The following is a 25,810-nucleotide window of genomic DNA, read 5'->3' as shown; positions in this document are numbered from 1 at the left end:
GGCTGGGGGATGGGCGAGGGAGATGGCGCTGGCGAGCGCCTTTGTTCCCCGCCAAGCTGAGCTCTGTCGTCCGGGGGCTCAGCAGCTCTCCCTCCCTTTGTCCTCCAGCCTTCCCGCTTTCTGAGCAGAGCTGTTAACTTATGACCTCCCAGACGCTAAGTCGCGCTTGCTGTCGGAACACAGTCCATCCGGCCCCTCCGCTTTTGCCAGCCAGACTCGGGGGCTCCGCTTGGCCGGCGAGCCGCCCCTCCACCCCAGCTACCTCCCGCCAGTCCGTGAAGCGCACACCGCCTCGCCGCCCTTCCTACCCTCTTCCGTGGGCCTCTCGTCTGCGCTTGGCTCTGGAGACTCCATTCTGCTAATCCTCTGGCGGTTTTCTGGGTTCTTTAGGCAGGTGTAGGTGGAATCTAAGTGATCAGCAAGACGCGCGGTGAGCCCAGCGTCCTCCTACGCCGCCATCTTCCCTCCAACCCCAGAGATCAGCTTTTAAAAGTATGCAAATATATACAGCCTTGAGGGGCCATGAGCATAAGCGCCCCCTGGCCTCCAGAGTCAGGCATCAAGAGGCATCTTCTAGGTAGCAGCTGCAAAAATCAGGGCAGCAGACACATATAAAGGCTCCTTTCTGGAAGATACTGGTGCTTTGGAGTATGGCAAAGGGAGAACGTGAATATGATGCCTGCCAGTTCTGTGCCCAGAGAGTGTTCCAGCAGCAGTGTGTGTGTTGAATTAGATGTCTGTCCCTCAGGCCAAGGTGATCCTCCACTTTGCTCTGAACACAATTGGGTGCCTCAGCTAGGCCCTGGGGTGGGTAAGTCCAAGTGCATGAGCCCTTTAATAGCTTTTTCTCAGATCACTACCATTTTTTTAAAGTTTATTCATTTATTTTTAGAGAGACAAAGATAGCATGAATGGGGGAGGGGCAGAGAGGGCGGGAGAGAGAGAATTCCAAGCAGGCTCTGTGCTACCAGCTTCAGAGCCCGACGTGGGGTTCTAACACATGAACTGTGAGATCATGACCTGAGCTATAATCAAGAGTCAGACGCTTAACTTACTGAGCCACCCAGGCACCCCACAGATTATTACCTTCTTCTGGGTCTCAGGATGCATGCCCTGTTGGCTTTCATAATAAGATGTTTTGGGAGCTCTCAAGTGCATGTCTTAAAATTTGGGATGACTGATTTGCAGCAATGTGGATGGAACTAGAGTGTATTATGCTAAGTGAAATAAGTCAGTTAGAGAAAGACAAATATCATATGATTTCACTCATATGGAATTTAAGAAACAAAGCAGATGAACATAGGGTAAGGGAAGAACAAATAAGATAAAAACAGAGAGTGGGACATCTGGGTGACTCAGTCGGTTAAGCATCAGACTTTGACTCAGGTCACGATCTCTTGGTTAGTGAGTTCGAGCCTCCTGTCAGGCTCTGTGCTGACAGCTCAGAGCCTGGAGTCTGCTTCTGCTTCTTATTCTTCCTCTCTCTCTCTCTGCCCTTCCCCCACTCATGCTCAGTCTCTGTCTCTGTCTCTGTCTCTGTCTCTCTCAGAATAAATAAACATTAAAAAAAAAAAAAACAGGAAGGCACACCATATGAGACTCATAAATACAGAGAACAGGAGCACCTGATTGGCTCAGTTTGTTAAGTGTCCAACTTCGGCTCTGGTCACGATCTCACAGTTCATGAGATCTAGCCCCATGTGGGACTCTGTGCTGATAGTTCAGAGCCTGGAGCCTGCTTTGGATTCTGTGTCTTCCTCTCTCTCTCTCTGCCCCTCCCCTGCTCACATTCTCTCTCTCTTAAAAACAAATAAGCATTAAAAAATACTTAAATTTTTTTAAATGTTTATTTATTTTTGAGACAGATGGAGACAGAGTGTGAGTGGGGGAAGGGCAGAGAGAGAGAGACACAGAATCCAAAACAGGCTCCAGGCTCTGAGCTGTCAGCACAGAGCCGAACGCGGGGCTCAAACCCATGAACCGTGAGATCATGATCTGAGCCAAAGTCAGACACTTAATCAACTGAGCCACCCAGGCGCCCCTAAGAATATATATTAAATACAGGGAACAAACTGAGAGTTGCTGGAGGAGAGGTGAGGGGGGATGAGCTAAATGGAGGATGGGCATTTAAGGAGGGCACTTGTTGGGATGAGCACTGGCTGTGATGAATCACTGGGTTCTACTACTTCTGAAACCAATACTACATGGTATGTTACGAATTTAAATAAATTTTTTAAAAAGTTGGGGTGACCGATGTGGGGTTTGAACCCTTCATCCTTCAGGGAGAAGCTCTAGGTTTTAGTACACTTCAAGTTATGGGTTGTTCTGCCAGGGTGTGTTTTATGGTGAGATTGTGTCCCAGTCTCTCCTACCTGCTTTGATGTGGTTTTCTTCTCATTTGCCCAATGCATAGTCACCACTCAGCCACATTTGATATTTTGAGAGGAAATTGTTCCATATGTAGCTTTAGATTCAATATGCTGGTGGGAGGAAGTGAGTTCAGGATCTTCTAGTCACCATCTTGAATCTTTCAGATGAACCTAAGAAGTAGTTCTTTGAAAAGATAAAGTGACAAACCTTTAGCTACACTCACCAAGAAAAAAAGAGCACTCAAATAAATATAATCAGAAATGAAAGAGGAGATGTTACAGCTGATACCATAGAAATGCAAAGGCTCATTAGAGACTACTATGAATAATTATAAGCCAGCAAGTTGGACAACCTAGAAGCGGATAAATTCCTAGAAACATATATAGCTTATCAAGACTGAATCATAATAAAATAGAAAATCTGAACCAGAAAGGAGATTGAATCAGTAGTTAAAAACCTCTCATCAAGAAAAATTTAGGACCAGATCGCTTCACTGGTGAATTTTACAAAGCATTAAAAAATGAATTAATACCAATCCTTCTCAAACTCTTCAACAACAACAACAACAACAACAAATAGAAGACAGGAAACTTCCAAACACATTTTATGAGGCCAGCATTAGGCCAACCCTAATACCAAAACCAGACAAGGATACTACAAACAAAATTATAGGCCACTATGAACATAGATGCAAAAGTCCTCAACAAAATATTAGCAAACTGAATTTCAACAATACATTAAAAGGATCTTACACCATGAGCAAGTGGGATTTATTCCAGTGATGCAAGGATGGTTCAACATCTGCATATCAGTGTAATACACCACATTGACATAAGGATAAAAATCATGTGATCTTTAAAAGAGTCCCACACTAGTGACTATGAGTGAACAAGAACATTTTCCCTCAGTGGAGGAGTTATCCTGTATAAGTGATGCTGACCAGCATTTTGAAAACAAGAATAGACAGAACATGAATAACCTGTTTCATTGGAATCACTACATAACTTTTAGTCTGAGTGACAAACCAGGCTTAGGGTGACTCTCAGCAAAATGGTTTTAAACCTTGTCTCCATTTTCACCCTCTGGTTATCTCTCCCCTGGGTTTAAAAAAGTGAAATATTTATATTACTTGAACTCCTCACAAGGTCTCTTGACACCAGAATGTTTAGCTAAGCAGGATTCCTCTGACACTCGAAAATGCTTTTTTTAATACAATGTTTGTGCTATTTCCAGATTTTCCTCATTCATAAAGCATTCCAACATAGAGGAAATAGTACCAGGACTATTGCATTTTATTAAAAAATGCAAGCTGTCTTTGAAGGGCCCCAAATGCATAGAGTGAAGCCACAAAATACAGGTCTATGTTGGTTTTTACATAAAGCCAACAATTCATTTAAGCCTCCAAAAGCCATCGTTGTTGCCAAAGTAATTCACTAGAAATGTTTGGGGAAGAATAGTGTAAACAAAGCCCTGAATAAAGAGATGTTGTCCAATCCAAACTGGGTGTTCATGAGACTCTGCCACATCCCCCTGGACCACTGAGGCTGAAGGTGGAGGAGAGTGGGGCTCATAGAAGCAGGTGGTTCACTGAAGTCTTTGCTGCTGAGCACCTGCAGCCCAGCTCATCCATCCCTTCTTCATAGTTCCCAGTGGGAAGGCCACCACTGCTTAGTTTACATTTATTCATATAATAAAATACCCCAGCTGGAAAGTATGCTTTGACAGCACACTTCCTCTGATGGTGTTATGTTGTTATATTCCACAGCCACTTACATACTTATTGTGGTTGGTAGAACAATGAGCTCTCAAAAGCATATACCCTCTAAGCCCTAGAACTTGTGATACATGATGTTACAAAAGGACTTTGCAGAGATGATTAAGGATCTTGAGATGGAGAGATGATCCTGGATTACCCAGGTGGGTCCTGTGTGATCACAAGGGAGAAGAGAGGGAAGCAGGGAAGGAAATGTGACAATGGGAACAGAGGTTGGAGAGATGGGATTGCTGGCCTGGAAGGTGGAAGGGAGGCATGAGCCAAGGAATATGGACAGACTCTAGAAGTTAGAAAAGGCAGGAAAACAGATTTTCTTCTATAGTCTCCACAAGTAATACAACTGTGTTAAAACTTTGGAGTCCTCTAGAACTGTAAGATAATAAATTTGTGTTGCTTGAAACCACTAGGTTTGTGGTAATTTGTTACAGCAGCCATAGGAAATGAACATAACTGTAGATGTTTACATTTTCTGCCTTAATATTTTGCCTTTTGTGAGTTACCTTTATTGCTCACAGAGTTAGAGTGGGGCCTGTTTTCCTACTCTTGACTCTGGGTTGGCCATATGATTTGCTCTGGCCAAAAGAATGAGCTAGAAGTGATGGTGTGCCAGTTCTGGGTATAGGCCTGAAGGAACTTTGTGTGTCTGCTCACTATTGCACTTCTGTCATTGCCATGATGAAGGCAGGCATAGGCTAGATGTTGGTTTGAGGACAAGGATGGGGGACATTGGAACACAGCAACCCCAATTAAAGTATCCCAACAGCCATAGGCCCCATCTAAATCATAGCCAACTGAGCACAACTTAGGTCATCTGGGATCCTTAGTGACCTCCGAACTATAATAATAAATTGTCACTTTAAGCTATTGAATTTTGGGATGGTTTGTTACACAGCAGTAGCTAAGTGATACAGTGATGGCAACTTGGAAAGCAAAGCGGTTTTTTTGTTTTGTTTTGTTTTGTTTTTGTTTTACAATCTCACTGTAATGTTTGCTTCTGTTGAGTGCATGGTCCAGGCCATAAAAATTTAGGAAGTTCATTTAGGCTGGTCACAATCCTACAGTCTCATCTTACACGTGCAATAACCAGGAACAGAGTAATCAGAGGCTTCTCCACTCACCTGCCCCCTCCCTCCCTCCACCCCCAGAAAGAACTCACATTGTAGCAGTCTGTAGATCTCCTTTTTATTAGTTTATTGAAACTGTAAAATATAATAAGTTATATATACAGGATGAGACAAAACTATTAACAATTAAGACTTCACTGGTTAAGGCCCACAGCTCCAGCTTAGGGTGTTTCCTAAAAGTTTTTAAGTATAGCAAAATAATGAATGTCTCCATACAAAATGTCAGGGTGGAAGTCCCTGTTCTGGTCAGTGATAATCATTATGGTCACATTGATTTGAATTCCACAATGTAGGCTAAAGCTCATCAGAATAGACTATTCTTGGATTTATGTCCAAATAAGTAGATGACAAAGGAACGTTTAGCTCTATAAGGACTAACTTTCTAAAAATGGCAGGTTGAGAATCACTGAAACATGGCATGATGCTGGCTAGACATCTGGCCCCAGCATTGTAAGTGTGAAATGAGGCAAAGCTCTGGGTCCAGGAACAGCCGCCTCTGCTTCTTCACTGAAAATATTGTTCTTGGGAAACTGCAAGCTGTCTCCCTGGAACAGCATTCTTATCACATGTGACATTTGCAGCCTGATTCAGGGGGACAATCTCATCATCATCATCACAAAGCAGGAGAAAGGGGTGCCATAGGATTTCAAAGAGGGATTAAAAGGATAATTAAGTTTTGCCATGGAGTATTTAGCTTGTAGGATATAGCAAATAGGTTCTGAAAAACAGCAAAGAGACACAGAAAATGATGATATTAAATATTCAGGACCTAATTATGATCCTATCACAGTATGTTCTACATTCATTGGTGGGCAATTGCTTGTTGGCTCTAAATGTATGACTGATTTCCTCTCCCCAAAGCATTTGCTCAGTCATGTGACTTATAATTTTAAAAACATCGCTTTGTAAGTCAGAGACTGGTTTTAATTTGGTAATAACTATAGTCAGATCTGTCATTAGGAAGCTCAGCAGTGAACTCTAAATTAAACCCCTGGTATGATCACTACCCTGGCTCCCATGTTCTTGGCAACTGCAGGTGTAGTAAGAGATTTTGCCAAGAACAATGCCAGTTTATTACTTTACCTCTAAGTGTATGTCAAACAATTATAGTTACTCCGAGTTTTTCTGCTTCTAGTCTCATCTTGATGACTCATCTGTGTTCACTTCAATGTGCACCTTGAAGGCCTGGCATTTCCTGAAGTCCACTTTCCTGTTGCCCACCTAAACCTTACTTTTCCTGATTACAGAATCACAGAATAATCTCTCTTTTGCAAAAGAGAAACTGAAGCCCAAGAGGGAGAAGAGAATGGCCCAAGCTGGCACAACTAGAATCAGGTCCTTGGATTTCAAGCCCAGGCCCTGCCTGTGTGGTGAGGCTCCATTTTCCTTGACTGGCTCAGAAACCCTCATGTCACAAGGCTCATTCACAAGTCTCAGACACTCAGAATCTAAAATTATGCATGGCTGAATTCCTAGGAAGTCACCATTTCTCTTTCCACATATAGCTGACCACTCATTTCTGTTTGAAGCAAAAACAGGCTGACACATAATTTAAATGGACTGTGTCTTTGAACATTGCTGCCCCCAAAGGGTCAAATCTGACTAGGGATGAGAGTGGAAAGCAATTCATGTGTAATACAAAACCACTGGGTCTCAGGCCTGGGAATCAGGCAATAGGTGAAACTGGCCACTGACTGGACACAGGTCTACTTGACTGGACAAACACATGCCTTGTAGATCAGTAACAGAAGGCAGGCCACAGAGTGAACTCTTCCATTAGTGATTGGAAGGGCTGTAGGAATATGAATGACCTTAAGAACAGCCACTTAAGATATTAACAGACTTGTACCAAACCTGACACACTATGTGGAGTGTGACATCTGCCTTTGGTAGCCATTTCACCAGGCATTCGAGCTTCTTTCTTCATGATGCTGCCCTCCTTCATCACCCCAGTGGGGAGCCATCTCCCTCCCTCAGAACTTATTATGTTTTCTTAGTATCCCCTCATCTAGACTGTTTGATGTTTTCTAGCAAGATGGTTTGTAGACACGTCTTCTGTCTCTCCTGAGGTTGTAAACTCCTTAAAAACAGGTACTAGATTCTTCACCTCTGCCATCCCCACATTGTTTGGTTCATCTGAGCACCCAAAAACATCCCTTGAATGAGTTGAATAAATATTCATCCTGCCTGGTGAGGTACAGGTGGGTAGCTGGGACTATCCCAACTTTAATCTTTTATTTTTGGTTAGATTAGAAGACAGGCCTCATTTCCTCTTGTTCCTTGGAATGGCCTAAGGCAAATCCTCGTGACAGCAGAAAAAGCCTGACTCTTGGCAGTCTGTTGCCAGCACTCACAGCTCCAGAGCCCTTGGTAGATCCTTGGTGCCTCCCAGGGAAGGCAGACTATAGGCAGGCTCCTCAGGATGTAGTGGGTGGCTGGGAGGCAGGTGGCACAAGCCCAGCCCACTCCAGTATGTCTGCACACAAGGACTCCACAGCATCCAGCCGTTCAATCTGCACCAGTTTTGTGAGCAGCTCTGGGATGCTGTAGCCTGCTGTGCTGATGCGATCAAAGAGCTGCATGCCATCTGTCATGCCCCCAATCTCATCCCTCTTGAGTCCAAAGCTCTCGGCAAGGTGGCGCCATGTTTTCACAACAGCCTTCTCGGAGTTGTACGTGGAACTGAGCATTCGGCTTGTCTTCTCAAGGCAGTCAAATGGCAGCTCTGTGGGGCTGAGACCTGCGGACAAATAGCCACAGTCAGACATTGCAAATGGCAGTCAATAGAAGCTCAACACCATTAAAAATTATTTTTAAAACTTAAAAAAAGATTGTAAAATAAAACACAGATGCAGAAAACCATATAAAATAAGTGCATAGCTTGAGGTGAACTACACCCAGGACTTTGCCAGCCACATGAGAAGCCTTACCATGGATCCTAACCCCAATAACAGCCCCTTCCTCCTAGGAAAATAGCCACTATATTGACTGTTACAATAATCCCCTCAAGAACACTGTCAGCAGTCACCAAAGCCTTGAATATGGGCTACCCTTAGGTCACCGTGCTTTACATGGAGCTGGGCTGAGGAGGGAGTCAAAAGGACAGACAGTATTATGCCCTTTATGGAGACAGCAGTCACCTTTATGAAAAGTGCTTTCAAAGACAGCCCAAAATTGGTGTTACCTGAGCCAACTTACTGCAACCTGAGTGGTCCAATGGTTCTCAATCTTCCTGCCTGTTAGACTTACCTGGGAGCATTTTTAAAAAATGATGTATTTTTACTTTTGGCAGCTGGAGTAGACATGCTTTTCCTGATTGCTCCTAGTAAGTACAGCTAAAAACCCTAGATGCTCTGTACAAAGCAAACACAAAGAAACTCTGGAAAGTGGTGAGAAAAGACAGACTGGTAGAGAGCTTGGGAATAGAGCAATGACATGGTGCTGAGCCTTTTGCATCATTATCCCAGACATGGAGCTGAAGAGTCCGGCAATCCAGAAATATGAACAATAACAAACCAAAATTGTCCAACAGATGCCTGCTCCAACTAAAGCACTAGGAAAAAAGAAGCTTAGCAAGAAGAAAACATTTAGACAGTAACTGCTTTGTTACAGCCAAACACCACAGAGAAAACTGTGGCCCCACCCTCAACAAGGCCAGCAAAGCCTGGATGTCCACTCTCCATAGGCTGTTACATTGCACCAGGTTTCAGGGAAGGCAAGGTCAAGAGCCTGGACTTTATCATCATCAGCTGGTAACAAGCCTCCCAGCCCAGTGGTATCAGTGGAGACCACTTGGAAAAACAGTTTCCCACCCCACCCCTCTGCCATCAACAAAAAGAGATTCCTACTTGGGTGTAAATGAAGGCTGAGTGGGAACCTAGATATTCACCTCCATAGAGGTATCAGAGGAAGCCAGATACAACAGAAGGTTTAAATAAGACACAGAGTCTCATAACATGACATAAAACTCTCTAGATTTCAATAGAAACCCACTTATCATACCAAGAACTAGGAAGATCTCAAATGTTCTTAATTTTACTTTTGAAAATATTTCCAAAAAGGGATAAGGAGTGTGAGGCAGGGTCAGCCAAATTCTCTGTGGTTTTTGTAGCTAGAAAAATCTCAAATAAAAATAGAAAATATCAGAGATAACAGAGATGCTAGAATTACCTGACAAGGATTTTATAGAAGCCATGATACAAATGCTTCAACAAATAATTACATACATGCTTAAAACAAATGAAACAAATAGGAAGCCTTAGCAAAAGATAGAAAATACAAGAACCAAGTAGAAATGTTAGAACTGCAAAAATACAATCGAGATAAAAAGTTAAGTAGATATGCTCAATGGCAGAATATAGACTGAGGAAAGAATTAGTGAACTGGGTAACAGAATAGAAATCACTTATTTGAACAACAGATAAAAAATAAACTGAAAAACACAGAGCCCCAAGGACCTGTGGGGCTATAACAAAATATCTCACATTTTTGTCATGGAGGCCTAGGAGAGGAGAAAGAGAGTGTGGATGAAAAAAGAAATAACTGAAAATTCCCCAAACTTGGAAAGAGACATAAGCCTACAGATTTAAGAAGCTGAGAAAACTCCAAACAGAATACACCCAAAGAAATTCATATCAAGATACATCATAAATTCATGGAACTAAAGACAAAGGAATCTTGAAAATAGCAAGAAAAATCAACACTTTACCTACAGGGGAAAAGTATTAGAATGAGAAAGTATTTCTCATCAGAAACCTGGAAGCCAAAGGGATGTGGTACTGTATTTTCAACTATGGAAATGAAAGAACTGTCAACACAGTGCCCCATGCCCAGTGAAAATACCTCTCAAGAGTGAGGGGAAAATCAAGGCATTCTCAAAATGAAGGAGAACTAAGAATTTGTCACCAAGAGAACTACCCTAAAAGAATGACAAAGGGAGGTCTCTAAACAGAAAGGAAATGCTAAAAGAAGGAATTTTGGAACATCAGTAAAGAGCACAGTAAGCAAAAATATTGGTAACCACAATAGCTTTCCTTTTCCTTTTAGGTTTTCTGAGTTATGTTTGCTAGTTTGAAGCAACTGATGTGGTTCTAAATATATAGAGAGGAAATATTTAAGACAACTATAAACAGGAAGGACATAAACAGAAGCTGTTGTTTTTTTTTTTAAGTAGGCTTCATGCCCAGTGCGGAACCCAGTGGGGAGCTTGAACTCATGACCCTGAGATCAAGACCTGAGCTGTGATCAAGAGTTGGATGCTTAACTGACTGAGCCACCCAGGTGTCCCAGGACGTAAGGTTTTTATACTTCCCTTGAACTAGTGAAAGGATGACCTCAGTGGATTATATATGTATATATAATACAGTACCTAGAGAAACTGCTAAAATAGCTATGGAAAAAGATGCACTCAAAACATATAGTATACATCACTCAAAAAACATCAAAGTGTATTTCTAAATTATGTTCAAGTGACCCAAAGGAAAGCAGGAAAAAGAAAACAGAGAAATGAAAAACAGGGACAAAAAAGAGTAAACAAAAAATAAAATAGCAATCTTAAATGCTAACATATCAATGACTATGTTAAAAATATCCTAATTATATGCTATCTACAAGAAGCTGATGTCCAATATAATGATATAGGCAGGTTGAAAGTACAAGAATAGAAAAAGATATACTATGTAAACACTTAATAAAAGGAAAGCACAAGTGGCTATTACATCAGACAGAGTAGACTTCAGAATAAAGGAAATGACCAGAGATAGAGAGGGACATTAATAAAAGGGTCAATCCACTGTCTGTGAAGACATAGCAATCCTAAATCCATATGCATCAAACAACAGAGCTCCAAAATATATGAAGCAAAAAACTGAAGAACTTAAAGGAGAAATAGACAATTCCACAATTACAGTTGGGGACTTCAACACCTTTCCCTTAGTGATTCATAGAACAATTACTAGGAAATCAGCAAGAATACAAAACTCAACAACAGAAGGAAAATCCAACCATGAAGAAAATCCAATCAACATTATAGAACACTTGACTCAACAATAGCAGAATACAGGCCTTCAATTTCAACAAAAGAATTTAAAAGAATTGAAAGAGTGTATTTACCTACCACAATGGAATCAAACCATAAATCAACAAATAACAAAGATAACAGGAAAATCTTCACACACTTGGAAAGTAAACAACAACCTCTTTTTTTTTCTATTGTCAGGGATGAAATTTGGTTTATTACATTTATTTCTCCATGGAGTTATTGCATTTAAAGACATGGTTTATTTTTCAAATGAAGAGACTTCTTTTCAGAGATCTTTATTAGGTTCCTGTCAGTTCCCTTGACTTTCCTTTAGAAGAAAATTGCATATGGGGGTGGGGGAAGAAAAGATATATGGATCCTCCTCTTTCTGGGAGGTTTTAGAACCAAAGGCTGTTGGTGTTTCCCATGCAGGGATGAGTCACCAGCAGTCACTTTCTCCTCTGTGTCCTTTCTGCCGTGAAGAGAGCCACTGGCACTGGGAATAACTCCACAGTGCTGCCCTCCACTGGGCAGCTGAGGTCCCTTGGCCTTGCCAGCCTTATCACACAGGCTGACCCTGGGGCATGTGTATTTTTGGAGAAGAGATGCCATATTTCAGCAGGCAGCCAAGTAGAGTTCTTGGCCCCTAGAACTTATTTCTGACCAACAGAGCACCCAGCCAGGGAGCCTGCCCCAGGCAAGGTGTGCTGGGCTCTAACTGTGCGGAGAACTGAGAGCACCAGGCTCCACTCCTGCTGCCTGGGCCAGACCTTGAAGTCCAAGGAGGGATGCCAGTGAGACCAGGACTGAGTGGCCTGATGAAGCCGGGAACATTCCCTAACCTCAGTGATGAGGGGTTTTGTCTCCTGGGTGAATACAAAGGTGATTTAGAGCCTGGATTGAGAAGAAGTGGGCAGTGTGGATTCCTGTTTCAGGTTGAAATGTTTATATTCCTAGTCCTGCTGCCCATACCTGGAGGGTACCTGCTGTGATACAGCCTGACTTTGCTTGCTCCAGAAGCATCTTTGTGGATGGAGACCATTACACAGGGAAAGGGCAAGGCCAGCTAATTATTGGGTAAGTGACTGAAAACACCAATGTGGGGACAGCATCTGGGGACACTGGAGGACACTGTTCTCTAGATCATCATGAATCCACAGTGCCCTAGACAGGCTCTGCCCTGGGGATGGGTGTCATCTTCTTGTCCTGTGAGGGAAAGGGCTGTGGGGAGTGCCAGGCAAAAGTTTAAAAAAAAATTTTTTTTTAACGTTTATTTATTTTTGAGACAGAGACAGAGCATGAACAGGGGAGGGCCAGAGAGAGAGGGAGACACAGAATCGGAAGCAGGCTCCAGGCTCTGAGCCATCAACCCAGAGCCCGACGCAGGGCTCGAACTCACGGACCGCAAGATCGTGACCTGAGCTGAAGTCGGACGCTTAACCGACTGAGCCACCCAGGCGCCCCAAGGCAAAAGTTTTAAATAGCTTCATGCCAAATCCCATGTCCTTCCACACCTGAAGTGGGTTCCCCAGCTACTGGGATAAGGAGCATGACAAGCTAGAGTGGGCGGCCTTTCTCAGCCCTCATGGGGCCTCAGGACTCCTACCAGAGCTGTTTCCTACATATTGATGATTGGGACAAGATCCTTGGGGAAACCTGGCTAAGTGTTCCCCAACAGTGCATCCATGCTTACCTTCAACAACTCCACACACATTGGCATACACATCCAATATCTTTTTCCTTCGACTTTGAATCTATAGGAAAAGTTAAGAGAATGTTAATTTTCACAAGGGAAAGTGGTAGCCATCAAAGATACAAATTCTCCATTGGAGTGTTGGCAGCTTCTCTCCCCTGACTTCTAGTCAGAAATGCTGAATGGCACCCTCACATGAACATCTCATCAGGAAATCACAGGGAGAAAGCCTTTTCTTCAGGTCTCTGCCTGAAGCACATTCAGTATTCACAGAGGTAGAGGCTGCTGCTCCCACTGGACATTCAGGCTCACAAGACTGTGTGGGAGGGTAAGTGGGGAGGACCCCAGCCGGCTGGCGGTGGCCTGAGATGCTATGGCCGTGTCTGTAGCTATCCACAGACTCTTCTCCCAGAGCACACAGCTTGGGGTAAGGACACAAGGCCCATGCTGGATGAGTGCAGAAGGGACCCTGGCTGAAAAGTCCCATGCCCCACAGGAGCCAGTACCTCTCAGAAAAACTCCATAGGCCTCCAGGGTCCCTGCAAGTGATGGGTGCCATTACAGACATCCCTGAACTCAGGGCAGCCCAGAGCATGGCATCCCTGTCCAGACCCAGGCCAGATCCAGATTCCCAATGGAGGGACTTTTTTTTACCCTAAGCTACATTACCTAGCAACATGCTGACCTGGGGTTGGGAGAATAGGTCCCAAGGGGCTGCCAACGACCCAAGTGCTACACACTCAGGCAGCCTGGGCAGAGCTGTGCTTCTTTGCCCATGCACCCTGCCATGAGGGTGGGGGCCTGATTTAGGTGACAAGCCCTTTGGACAATTTTACATGAAAAATGCATATTATGTATGTGTGTGTATTCATATGCCCATTCCCACCCCCACCCCACACATATACATATGCTTGTCTGCTTAGATACACACCAGTATGTTTGCAAAGGTTTTTTCCTGTCCTATGGTATCCCAAACAATTTTAACTTTTTTCTTTCTGCTTATTTTCATTTTCTTTTGTAAAGTTCTATAATAGAGAGATAAGTTTCCTATTTTTTTACTATATCGTTTTGAACCTGCCACTCTGTCTAGGTTCCTGGCGGTGGGTCTACTGGGGAACGGTGAGCGTGCGTGCGGCAGCGCCAGGGCCTCACCCCGGCTGACTTCGTGGCTGCTGACTTCTCCCGGGCCAGGTGAACCAGCGACAACAGGCACAGCTCTGGGGAGCCCTGCTTGTCAGTGGCAGGCTCCTCATCACTGTCCATGCTCCGGCTTAGAAGCTGCTCATTCTCCGATGATGCGTCATTCTCGCTGTGGAAACAGAAGGGTGTGTGTTAACTGCAGCCCTGATACGTCCTCCCAGTGGGGAGACAACCGGGTCAGGGACTTGTTCCCCATGCTTTTACTGAGCAGCTTCTGGGCATGAAGCGAGAGAGACGTGCCCCGCTCTTACTCCTCGTCCTCTGCTATTTTCCTAACTAGTGACCCGGATGTTGGGTGGCCTGCAGGTGTCCTGTCAGAGGACTCACAAGGTGTCTCATGAGCCCCGCAGGGCTGGGGTCCAACAGTGAGGGGGACGGCATCTGTTCATCTGTCCACCCCCACCTAGCTCAGTCAAGCTTTCTTAAATACGTCACAGCTTCCTATATTTAATGCAGGAAAGTGCCAGGTTCAGCCTCGTGTCTAAACGCAAACAGTTATGTGGCCAGCACCGAATCTCTGCAAGCTCTCTGGAATAACCCAAAACAAAGGTGAATGGAGCCTGCCTGGGGACCCCCTCTTGACTAGGGGGTGACCTGGCTGAAATGTGTGCATTGTGGTGGGGGGGGGTCACAGAGAGCCTGGTGAGAGGCTCCTGGAAATCCCCCAGGAAGTCATGTGGGCCCACGTTCCACCACTGCTCACTGTCCACAGCCCTAGGCACAAGTGGCGTGGAGCTTAAACTCTCAAAATCATTCCAAATATATAAAAAACAGCATTCTTTTTTATAGGCATCCTGCTGGCTTCCTGTGGTCTGGCTGAAGACTTACAAAGAATTATTCTTTTCTAGCAACTGGGTTACAGTAATGAAGCCCACACTCAAACACAACTGTAGAGACCAAATAAAGGTGAGGCCCAGTAGGTTCAAGGGACTCACTTGGAGTTGGCTGGCCTGCTGCTGTCTCCACTTGACAGCAGGCTAGGAACAAAAGCATGGTTGTCCCCAGAGACCACTGACTGTCCCAGGTCCTTTCCCTAAGAACTGAGAGCAGGCAGAGGGGAGAGGGGCTCTGTGCCTTGTCTTCTATAGCACCATCGTTGGGTTTTAAGTTTTACTTGACATTTACATATGAAACAATTATTATTTTTCCAAATATTTTTCCAAATTCCCCAAATTTCCCTCATTCTTTAGATGAAGCTTAAGTCATGGGACACATCCCTGCCCTTTTTAGTATTCTTTTTTCCTTACTTTTGAGAATGAGAAAAGGCTGGAAGAACAGAAGAGGAGAGGCCGCCACAACACCAGGCTGGATAGACTGGAGGGTGGAGGAGAAACTTGTCCCCAGGGAGGCACTCTGCAGAGCCAGACCCTGCATCATGGACCCTGCATGCCCTGGGGTTCTGAAATGAGGTCAGTGGGAATGGAGGCACTCACAGGAAATACCTGCCATCTGAGGGCCTGCTGAGGTGGACACACTTTCTTTTCTTCCAGCATGCAAAGATTTCATGATTTAAGTCTGCTTTCTGACCTTGTGTCAGGGGTCTTGAGAGATGCTGGGGTTTTCCAAATGTAACATGTTTAGAAGTGCTTTATTAACACCAAAGCTCTACATGAACATGTGGATTCATGATCATTCCTACAAATGAAAGCCTTTGCAAGAGTTCACCCACCACAGGAAGGTCCCAGGCCGGAGGCCAGGACAGGAGGCATTGCTCCTCTGCTCTTCCTGTAACTAGTTTGGGGGTCTCCCATGGCCTCTGTGCCCCAAATACATGGGCATTTGGGTAGATGGTGTCCTGGAATGGCCAAGTGGGTGGAGGCTGGACAGGGTGCTGATACCATGCGGTGGGTTTTCGGAACCTAAGCAGGACCAAGTTCAAATTACCATCTAAGGGGCTAAGGAAAAGTTCACTTCCCTCTGCCCTAGACATTAGAGCCAGGGCTGATTCTACATCTTAATGTGCACTATGTATGGTGCAAATTTCATATGCCAAACCTCTTCCTTAAGAGGCCTTACTTCACAAGCATTAGTGGTTGGTCTGGAGCCTGTACAATGTGGGCTCTGAAGTCAGAGCTCCAGGGGCTCTGGCTCTCTGCCCTGCCACTCATGGATGTGTGACCTCAGGCATGTGACAGCTTCCAGACCTTGGCTTCCCACAATCAGGGATATTATTAGCACCTTGCTCATGGGGTGCTTACACTTAGCATGGTGCCTGGTGGCCAGATGTCTGGTAGCCATCATCATCACCTGTGCCATTCAGGGTTTAGGGATACTAGTGCTGGCCTTAGCACTAGTGATGTCAGTGTCAGTGCTGGCCACAGTAGGCTGCTGGAGAAGAAAGGGGCACTCGCAGGCTTTGGGTCTGCACGCAGAAGGTGGATGTAGAAGAAGAAAGCCCAGGGCATCTGGCCCTGGAGCAAGGTGTTAACCACCTGCCCCTCATGCTGCCTGGCCCCTGCTGCAGGTCAGTGGTGAGGGTGAAACCTGGTACTCACTTGCCTTGCCGGTCTTGAGGCCCTGCTCCCTCTGGAGCCTCCAGCCAGTGGCTAGGCTTCTCCATGTGCTCCCCATCTGGCAACCCAGCTCCCCTTCCTGCTCAGGAACCCAAGAGGATCCCTGACCTCACCTTGGGCTGGGGGCTGCTCCACCCCATGGTAAGTGGCTGCCTTGGCTTGGCTTACCTCTTGGCAGTCTTGGCTGGAGCTGCGGTCAGCTTCTCAAATTCGTCCTTCTCGGAGAAAATCACCACGCTGTCTGCAGATAAATGGAAAGGTTGGGGGTGGGAGAAGGGAGCTGGAGTCGGCCCGTGACTCTGAGCTCATCCTTCCCTGCTCACTTCCTCTTTAGCAGGCCTGACTGGTGTCTAAACCACACCACCCTCAAAGCCAAGCACAATGTGGGGGCACTGACACTTTTTCCTGCAGCCCTGTTCTACGTTGCATGGGAGCACCAGTGTTATGAGGCCAGGCTGGTGAGTGGGGCAGACAACCTCCACCCTGGAGATGGACACCCGTGCTGTGGGGGCTGTGTATGCAGACCTTGGGCCTCTTTCTTCTCCTCTTCCTTGCTCACTTGGGCTTCCACACTCTTCACTGGGTGGCTGGTGCAGCATGCTGGTTGGAGAAAGGGAAGGGTGTGAGGAGCCTGGCTCGCTGACAGGGTAAGCTGATGGAGCAGTCTGAGAGTGAGGGTTTGTGGGGTGGGTGTAGGGGCATTGGGGAGCAGTCACCTGGGGCTGAAGGCTTCGTCTTCATGATGTAGAACATGATGATGAGGACAATGGCTATGGCCATGATGAAGATGGTGGACATGGCAATGATCAGGGCTGTGGCCAGGTGCCCTTGGCCTGAGAGCTCTGCTGGAGGCAGGGAGAGAGGGCAACATAGGGCTCAGGACTCCCTACAAGAGCCCATCAGGCCGGCAGGACCCGCCCTCTGAGAAGATGGCAGCGCCTGTGGCAGGAGATGCTTCCAGGGGACCCTCGGAATCCAAAACACATGCTTAGCCTGAGACCCAAGCTGTACAGATTTTCTTTGGGAATAATGTCAGGACTGCCCAGGAGCTCTCCTGGCTGGTCTTAACTAAGGCTGATCCAGACTTCTCTGGAACCCCATGGTTTGGGTTCACTCATTTGTTCCTGAGGTGCTTGCTTGTGCTTCTCCTACTTTGGGAGCCCTGGGTCAGGTGGGATATGGAGAGGAAGAGACCCATGAGCAAGTGTCCTGAAGACAGTTCCACCCAAGGTTTTTCTGAGGGCTAGAAATTCTATTTTTGGTTTGGCTCTGTCCTGTGTCTCATGCAATTTCAGTTGCATGTAATAATCGGAGTCTCAGGGCAAAGGTGGTACAGGTGCTGCCACACCTCTTCCTCTGTTCTATCACCTCCACCATGATTCTTCCCCGGGGCGGTTCGCCAGGCGGTTCTCACTCATTTCCCCAGTAATGCCTGCTGTTGATACATACAATGCCCTGATGTGTGTTCTAATTCTCTGAAATCACAAGATTCCTGTTGTCATGAGGCAGGATCCAGGTTACCCACCATGGGAAAGGGATAAGATCTAAAGCACTGGGGACCATGTAAGGGAGGTGGCAGCCCTTTAGGAAGAGGCATAGAGCTTGTAGCCCCAGCACTGCTTGTTTCCACAGCTGCCCATCCTCCCCAGTGGGGTGTGTCTGCAGGAAAACTGGCCTCAGCTTGTCATGTGGGGAGTATCATTATTTGGATGCCAGGTATGGATGATATAAATATTGTAATATTCTCTGTGGTGTGCTATTCCTGCCCCTCACTTGGGGTCTGGAGGAAATGAGACTCATATATCCTAGCAAAGTCTTCCTGCTTTGATGCTCTGTGAAAGTACAGGTCAGGTTTGGAGAGCAATGCCAAGGCTGGCACGCTGAGTGCACTGTGGGATTTTGAAGGGCCCCCAAGCCTCACTGAGACCAGGGCCCTAAATATGCTTAAATAACAGCATTAAAACTGCCAGATGGCAGCATGAGGCCTTGATCTGAGAGAAACATGGGTCTTGGGGTCTCCTGCCCTCCTCAAGATTTTCCATCCCTAAGGGAATAGGTAGTGAAACGTAGTTACTGGAAACAAATATTAAAGTGTTGAACTCAGCAGGTTTATCTGAAAGCCAGCAACAGAATGGCTATTGCTGTCAAGCCCAGCCACGGCCAGGAAGCTGGCTCCCCTCTGAGGGGCCGCCTGTGCTCTGAGCACCACCCTGCCATCCCCGGGATGTGCTTTTCTTGCCAGCATGTTCTAAGGGGCCCAGAACACCCATGGAGAGATCCATTCCACTCCTTGCAGAGATCATGACCACCTTCCTGCTACTGGGGGCACTGAGGAGCCCTACTGCTATTCCTCATAGCTGCTTCCAGCCTCCCTTTTGCTCTTATCCAAGCCCCTCATTTCCAGCTGGCTAGCTGCAGAAGTGCAATCCTTACCTTTGTGAGCGTGCTGGAAAGGAGAGAGGGTGCTGCTGCCAGAGGTGCTGGGGAAGTTGGCAGAGACTCCGGAGCTGGCTCCTGTACCTGCAATGAGAACCCAGTCACCGCGTATTCCTCGGGATGACCTGGACAAGCCCCACCTCCAAGGATGGAACGCAAGGTGTAGTCGCAGAGCCTGGAGATCTAGTATTCTGGATTATGCAGGGACTGCAGCAAGGGGCATGGGACAGGGAAACATTTTAATCTCCTAGAATGTTTCATAATCCCTAAAGAGTGTTCTGACCTCCCAAGGGTTAATCTTTAAGAGAAGACACGTAGGTAAATCTGCTAAGACTAAAAAGTGGTGCCTCACCAACTCAATATTTCTATGAACAGAGGTAAAATATATGCAATCTATAAAGATGAGAAAAGTACATATACATACAAGTATTACTGGAGGAAAGTAATAATTGAGAAATTTCTTCAATTACACAAAACAGAAATGTCTTTTTAATACTTTTTCTAGTTATAAAAGTAATATGTTCCATTATTAAAAATCAGGAAAAAAATGGGAACACAAGAAAGAAGTAAAAGAATTGCTAGCTGAAGTTGAAAATTTGGTGTGTTTTCCTTTAGGATTTTCCTAGGATTCATTTTTTTTAATGTTTATTTATTTTTGAGAGAGTTAGCATGAGCAGCAGAGGGGCAGAGAGAGAGGGAGACACAGAATCTGAAACAGGCTCCAGGCTCCGAGCTGTCAGCACAGAGCCTGACCTGGGGATCAAACTCATGGACTGCGAGATCATGACCTCAGCTGAATTCAGATGCTCAGCCTACTGAGCCAACGAGGTGCCCCTCCTAGGATTCATTTTTAAAAATACTTGTGCTCAAGCAGTTTAAGAACAGAGATGAACTTTGCCTTCTTTCAAAACTGTGACTCCTAAAACTTCCCTTCTCTATTCCTTCTGTCACTTAGCAGGGATGAAATGGAAGCTGGTTTTGTGACCAATTGCATCACTGAGAAATTGGTTAAAACAAAGCAAAAATGTTCTGCCACAGAAAACACAACATCCTGATAGCCAATCTTCCTGTAGGCTGGACTTGAGTTTTGCCATTAACGAAAATGATCATGTTTCAAATATGCTTCCTCTGTCTCATTTTTGTCTCTGCCAGTTCTGGAGTAATTTGTGAAGTGTCCTTGCATGATCCCAAGTAAGGGCAGGTGAGCTGGCCTCTCCAAAAGTCACACACTCGGTCCCCCAGCTGGCCCAGCAAGGAGTGACACCTGCCCTGGGACCCTGGTCAGCCAGCCTCAAGGCTTCCATGAGAGCCATCTGTAACACAGACAGTTTCTTTAAGAGAAGTCATTCAGGAGAAACCACACTCTGTAAGTGGTATTTCCAAAACTATCTGTGCACACAGCTTGGGTCAACTTGGGAGATGGGCACCACAGCCAACTGGGTGAGGAAAGTCCTGTTGAATTATCCACACATCTGTGTCCAGTAAGTAGACAAGGTCACAGGAGAGCAGGGCCAGAACAAAAGAGAAAACTGCAAATACAATGGGGACAGACTGAAGATTGGCTCCCGGGGTCACTGTACTTCTGTTAGGTGCCATGGGTCTCAGGGCTGGCCTGTCACTTGGGTTTGCCAGGAATGTAACTGTTGCTGCTGGATGAGAAATGTCATCTGCAGGTGGAGGAGTCAAGAGGTGGGCTCTTTAAACCACACACCTACTGTAAGGAAGCACTGAGGGGTGTGAGGCACACATAACCCCAGCAGCCCCTGCACAGGGGCCAGCCCAGGAGCCCAAGAAGGCTTGTCAACAAAGTCAGCTTGGGGGCTGCTGGGACCACCCTGCCACCCTTCCAGCCCAGGCCAGAGCAGTCTTGCTAAATCAGACCTCTCAGCACCAGAGGTGTCTCCTGTCTGGGGATCCATCACTTCTGGAGCCCAGGGGTCTAACTTATCTGGTGCTCCTGGTCTTTGCCCTTTCACCTGGTCTCTGTCACCTGCTGTGCTGCCCCAGACATGGATGTGGCTGTGCCAGGACCACCACACAATGGACGGAGCAGTCCCCTCCCCTGCACAGGGCACTCTGAGTTCTGTGGCTCCGGCTTCTCTCCTCTTTCTCAACTGCTGGTTATGGGGATCACTTCTTAGCTCTGCCATTACAAGAGGGGGGGCATGCTGAGGGGTGCACAGGGCACCAAGGCAGCAGGCCCATCTGTGGTGCCCAGCCCTGCACACCACCATGGGCTACCCTTGTGTTAGTGCAGACTGCAGAGCTGACCCACTCAGAATGGAGGTGGCCCGCACCTTCCTCCCCCCAACCATCCCCAAAGTTTTTAGCCTTTTCACTTGGCCTCAGAACCAGTGGCCTCTCAGGAAGTGCTGGTGGGAAGGCGCACCCCCTCTCCGTCTCCCTGTGAGGGCTATGTGCACACGGCAAACCCTGGGGCTGGGGGCTCTGCTGTGTGCACCTCACAGGCCATGCGGCTCCCCTTCATCATGGTAAGGGGGCTTCAACTGCATCCAGTCAAGTAGGAAAAGCAACATGGGGCATGGCTTTAAGCAGAACCCAATTTCTTTTTTGAAAGCAAACAGGACACTGAAAATAAAGCTAATCTATCTGGTAAGGGGCTGAAAGGAGTTTAAGCTATTCATCAGGAAAAAAAAATACCCATGGGCTCTGTTTGTGGATTTGTCATCTTTGTCTCTTCTTGTCCCTTTCTGCCAGGGCTTGCTGGCCAAGGCTGGGTGACAGAGTCTGGGGTTAGAGGCACAAATGTGCCCAGGCCTGTGGTCCAGGGAGGAACAATGAGAACAGCCCAGCCACACACAGACTTGTGAGATGCCTTTGCACCCGACTGGCAGGACTGCTCACACAGTGCCATCAGCAAACAAGGTGTCCAGGCTACTGCATGTCTGTAAAACACATCTCACTACACCCAATGGACAGCTCCTGAACTCGGTCAGGTGGCAAGGTGGGCCCTGCCTCCATCCTGGTTCACTAGACATTCCCCCAATTGAGCTCTAGCCAGTGTCAAATGAATGGCCCTGGCCTGCAGGTGCTGGGTGGGGTGTTCTCTGGCTGTTCAATGATCCCTGAGCCTACTAGAAAAATGTTCTGTTCTGAGCACATCCCAGGGAGAGAGGGAGGGTAGGCAGGAAGGCTGCATGATTAGAGGTCTATCTCTGTGGGTAGGTGCCCTGAGTACAGCAGGCCACCAGGCCACCAGGCCACTGCATGGCAATTTCCCTATTCCAGATTCCCCTTTGGTCTAATGAGGGTTAACTCAGTACTAACACAAGTATTTGGTGTCCGGGAGGTTTCCCTCCACTCCAACACATGGCACGTTTTGGGTCCACTTGGCCTCCTTAGAATGGATTGTTAGGTGAACATATTTCTCAGTAGTTTCTGTCGGGTGACCAACTACTGGTCTATCTTACACAGCATAATGCTCCCACTGGAGCCTAGCTTTGAATAAGCAGAGATAAGTCCTTTACACACAGAGTCAGAGAAGTAGATGAAAACCATAGGCCCAGAAAATAGGCAGACATCTTCACACAAGGTCTATATTAAAATGAAAGCAAGTGGGTCCTGGCTCTGCTTAGCTCACTGGTGTGTTCGGGGCAGACTGACTTGGACAGTAGGTAGGGGAGGTGGGGGTTCTACATGGTGTAGGCCCATTTTCCTCAAGAGGATTTTGAGAACTGTAAGCCTGTGGCTCAATGCAGTAATACCTCTATTCAATGTGATGACAGGACTTATGGGGCCTTTGTGGTTTGTTAATCCACACAGTTTATAAATATGCTGTATGTGTTAGAGACTGCTGGTCTTCTCTGCATAGGGCAAACAGGTTGGATTTTCAGGAGTGGTTTGTTTGATTCTTAGAGCTGTCGGCGCAGGTGCCCCCAGGATGCTGTGTTGGCCCAGTGCCCCCCAGTGGCGGAGCCTGGAACAATGGGCAAAGCTGCTGGAAACTTGGCAGGAGGGTGTCTCCAGGATCTCCCTGGAAATGCAGTCTAGGAACCCACCCCAGACCTGCCTTGTCGGGATCTCTTTCTTAGCAGGACTCTGTGATGGGTGTACACATTCCAGTTTGAGAGACACTGTGTTAGAAACAGCTGGCCGCTGGCATTTGGGAATGCCACAGCTCCACATTTAGTGGGCATTGCATGATGGCATCTGAATGAAACTTGCCACAGCTTTCCTAAGCAGAATTCTCCAAAACAGACTCTGGTTGAGTCTATCCTGGGCCCGATGCAGGGCTTGTCGTCACGGAGGAGGGATAATAAAAATGAGGACATTGGGACAAGTGAGGACCCAGCCCCGGACCTGACTCATTGGTCCCTCCAGCATTCTGTGAGGGTGAGCTCCTGTTGGTCTGGTCCCACTGGGGCAGGTGGGGGACAGAAAGTCAGTGTGGGCTACCTGGGGTGGGGCCATGCTCACCCATTGGGCTGTGGAACTCTGCCATCTGCTCCCTGAGCACCCTGTGTGGTACTGGGTGGACTCATCATCCACGGTTGATGCACCATCCCTCACCACATCTTATGACACAGATATCCACATTTTAAGGATGAGGAAACTAAGGCATAAAGTTAAGTAACTTTCCCAAGAGGGGAAACTCATAATGAAACCCAAATCTTCCTGGCTATGGCACCAGGCCACCTCTGTGTTATCACACCACAGATTCCTTTATGAGGCAGCCCTCAGGCATAAGTTCTTCAGAATGTGCGGGAAATAAAAACAGACAGTGCTGGTTCACCAAGTGAATAGTGCTCTTTGACTTGGGCTTCTTCTTTTTTTTCCATCTGGCGCTGATTTGCCAGGACCCAGATAGGGATGGGATTGGAAGTGACTGCGGTCATTGCTGCATCTGGAAGGAAGCTGCACACTTTCCTATGGGCAGGTCACAAGCAGGGAGGAGGGGAGGCTCCTCTGGGGGTGCTATGAGCATCCAGGGGTCTCCCTGTTGCACTCTAGTTGGTTTAGAGAGAAGTCTCATTTGCACTTGCTTTGTGCTTTCAATACTGCAAGTATTTTGTGCACGTAGGTCAGCCCTATTGGCATACTGAGAGGATATTAGTTTCTCAATTATACAGGAGAGAAAACAGATGGAGGGTGGTTCCTGGCTTGCAGGGTTTTTCACAGTCCCTGAATACCAGGCTCCACAGTAACGTCCACTAATTTCTGTTCTCATGAGAGAGAACAACTGGCCCAAAGGCAAGATGATCGCAAACAATGGCCCCTTCACCCTACATTTCATAGAGCTGTGTAGGGAAGATGCTTCTGTAAGATGGAAGAGGAACCCCTGTACAGAGAGAGGGGGAGTGCCCTAGAGGGTGGGGGGAGATGTGACAGCTCCTGGCTGGCCTTCTCTGGTATGGTGTCTTCCAGACTCCTGCATGGGTGTCTTTCAGGGGGCTCCTGTCACCACTGGCCAGCTCCAGGTCTGCATTATATGCTTTGCCCAGGGTCCATGCCAGGCTCTCTGACCACAGGTTTGTACACTCTGCTACTCACTGACTCTGGGTAGTTTCATGCAGCAAGTGCCCAGGTAAATCACATCAAAACTAGAGGGAGCGTCTCAGCTTGGAGGCAAAGGAGTTCTTGACCACTGACTGTAGGCTCAGGAAAGGCAGCACCTGATGGGACTGGGACAGCCAGCCAGCGATGTCAGGATCCTGATGAATGAGGCTTCACTGACTCTCCTGGCTCTCCTGGGGTGGAGCTGTTGAAGGCAGTCCTATGGATTTGAGTCCCAGGGTCTTCATGGAGGCTGTGGTCACAACCAGCTTTTCTGATTCTATTGGCTGCTCCTGAGCAGGAGCCTTGGTTTGAAAGATCTTGGGACTGAAGCTTGGTGCATGGGGGAAGTGCAGACCCCAGAGCTGGAGAGAGAAACTCTCACATGCACACTTGAGACCCTGACCCAGACAGGGCTCCATTCACCATGACACCCCACAACCTAGCTGGTTACCTCTCCCCATTTTCCAGATTGGCAGACAGAGGTCTGGAGGCTTGCCCCTTGACTCTTGGCTTCAGTGTCTTTGCTGGCCTCTTTTAGGGCTGGATGCTATGAACCCACTACAAGGCCTTACTGGAAGCTGGTTTTCAGTTAAGCAATTCAGGGCTGGGGGCTGGGGAGAGGATGCACTTATTTTCAAAGTGTCAAGGGCTCAGGGGCTCTGCTTTCTCTCCCCGTGTCGTGGACCCCATTGTTGGACGGCAAGAGGAGGGAGGCACCCCTCCCCTGCCTCAGAGCTCTTCCAGCCATCTGGCTGGTTATGGAAGGCCTGGGCAAGAACAAACCTCATGTGTGTGAGCTTGTTTTCCAGGTTCTTCACGCAAAGAGACTTTTCTGCATAGGTGGGGGAGTGCCTCACATCTTCCCAGTGAGAACTCCATCCCGGAACTATCTGGTATTGAATCAGTTGGGATCCTCTAGCAGGAGGCAGTGGCATGGTGAGCAGACTTCACCACGGGACCTGCTGGAAGCCTGGAGCCCTTGGCCCTCCCCCAATTTGTGAATTAATGAGCATGTGGCTGGGTACAAAGCTTAGCTTTAAAGATATGCAAATCCATTACTGCCAGTGCATCTACTGAAGTTATCTAGGAAAGAGGGATGGCCCCCCAGGGGCAACCTGCCACATGCTCACCTGCCCACTTGGGGATCTCCTCCCCCTGAACCAT

General features: G+C 47.0%; 1 protein-coding gene across 1 annotated transcript in view; it reads right to left on the bottom strand.

Annotated features, from left to right (window-relative positions):
- Positions 1 to 5,288: 5,288 nt before the first annotated feature.
- The window catches only part of EDAR (ectodysplasin A receptor), a 30,876-nt gene continuing 10,354 nt past the window's right edge, over positions 5,289 to 25,810 (bottom strand). Inside the window, exons 5-11 of the mRNA XM_049650159.1 lie at positions 19,127 to 19,213; positions 17,410 to 17,535; positions 17,219 to 17,293; positions 16,862 to 16,934; positions 14,133 to 14,289; positions 12,981 to 13,041; positions 5,289 to 8,008 (exon numbers count right to left, since the gene is read on the bottom strand). Coding sequence (XP_049506116.1) covers positions 7,686 to 8,008; positions 12,981 to 13,041; positions 14,133 to 14,289; positions 16,862 to 16,934; positions 17,219 to 17,293; positions 17,410 to 17,535; positions 19,127 to 19,213 — 902 coding nt within the window. The 3' untranslated portion in view covers positions 5,289 to 7,685. The remainder of the gene's footprint in view (positions 8,009 to 12,980; positions 13,042 to 14,132; positions 14,290 to 16,861; positions 16,935 to 17,218; positions 17,294 to 17,409; positions 17,536 to 19,126; positions 19,214 to 25,810) is intronic.

This window comes from Panthera uncia, assembly GCF_023721935.1.
Source record: "Panthera uncia isolate 11264 chromosome A3 unlocalized genomic scaffold, Puncia_PCG_1.0 HiC_scaffold_11, whole genome shotgun sequence".
In the NCBI taxonomy this organism is placed as follows: Eukaryota; Metazoa; Chordata; class Mammalia; order Carnivora; family Felidae; genus Panthera; species Panthera uncia.
This window is presented reverse-complemented; position numbering and strand designations above follow the sequence as displayed.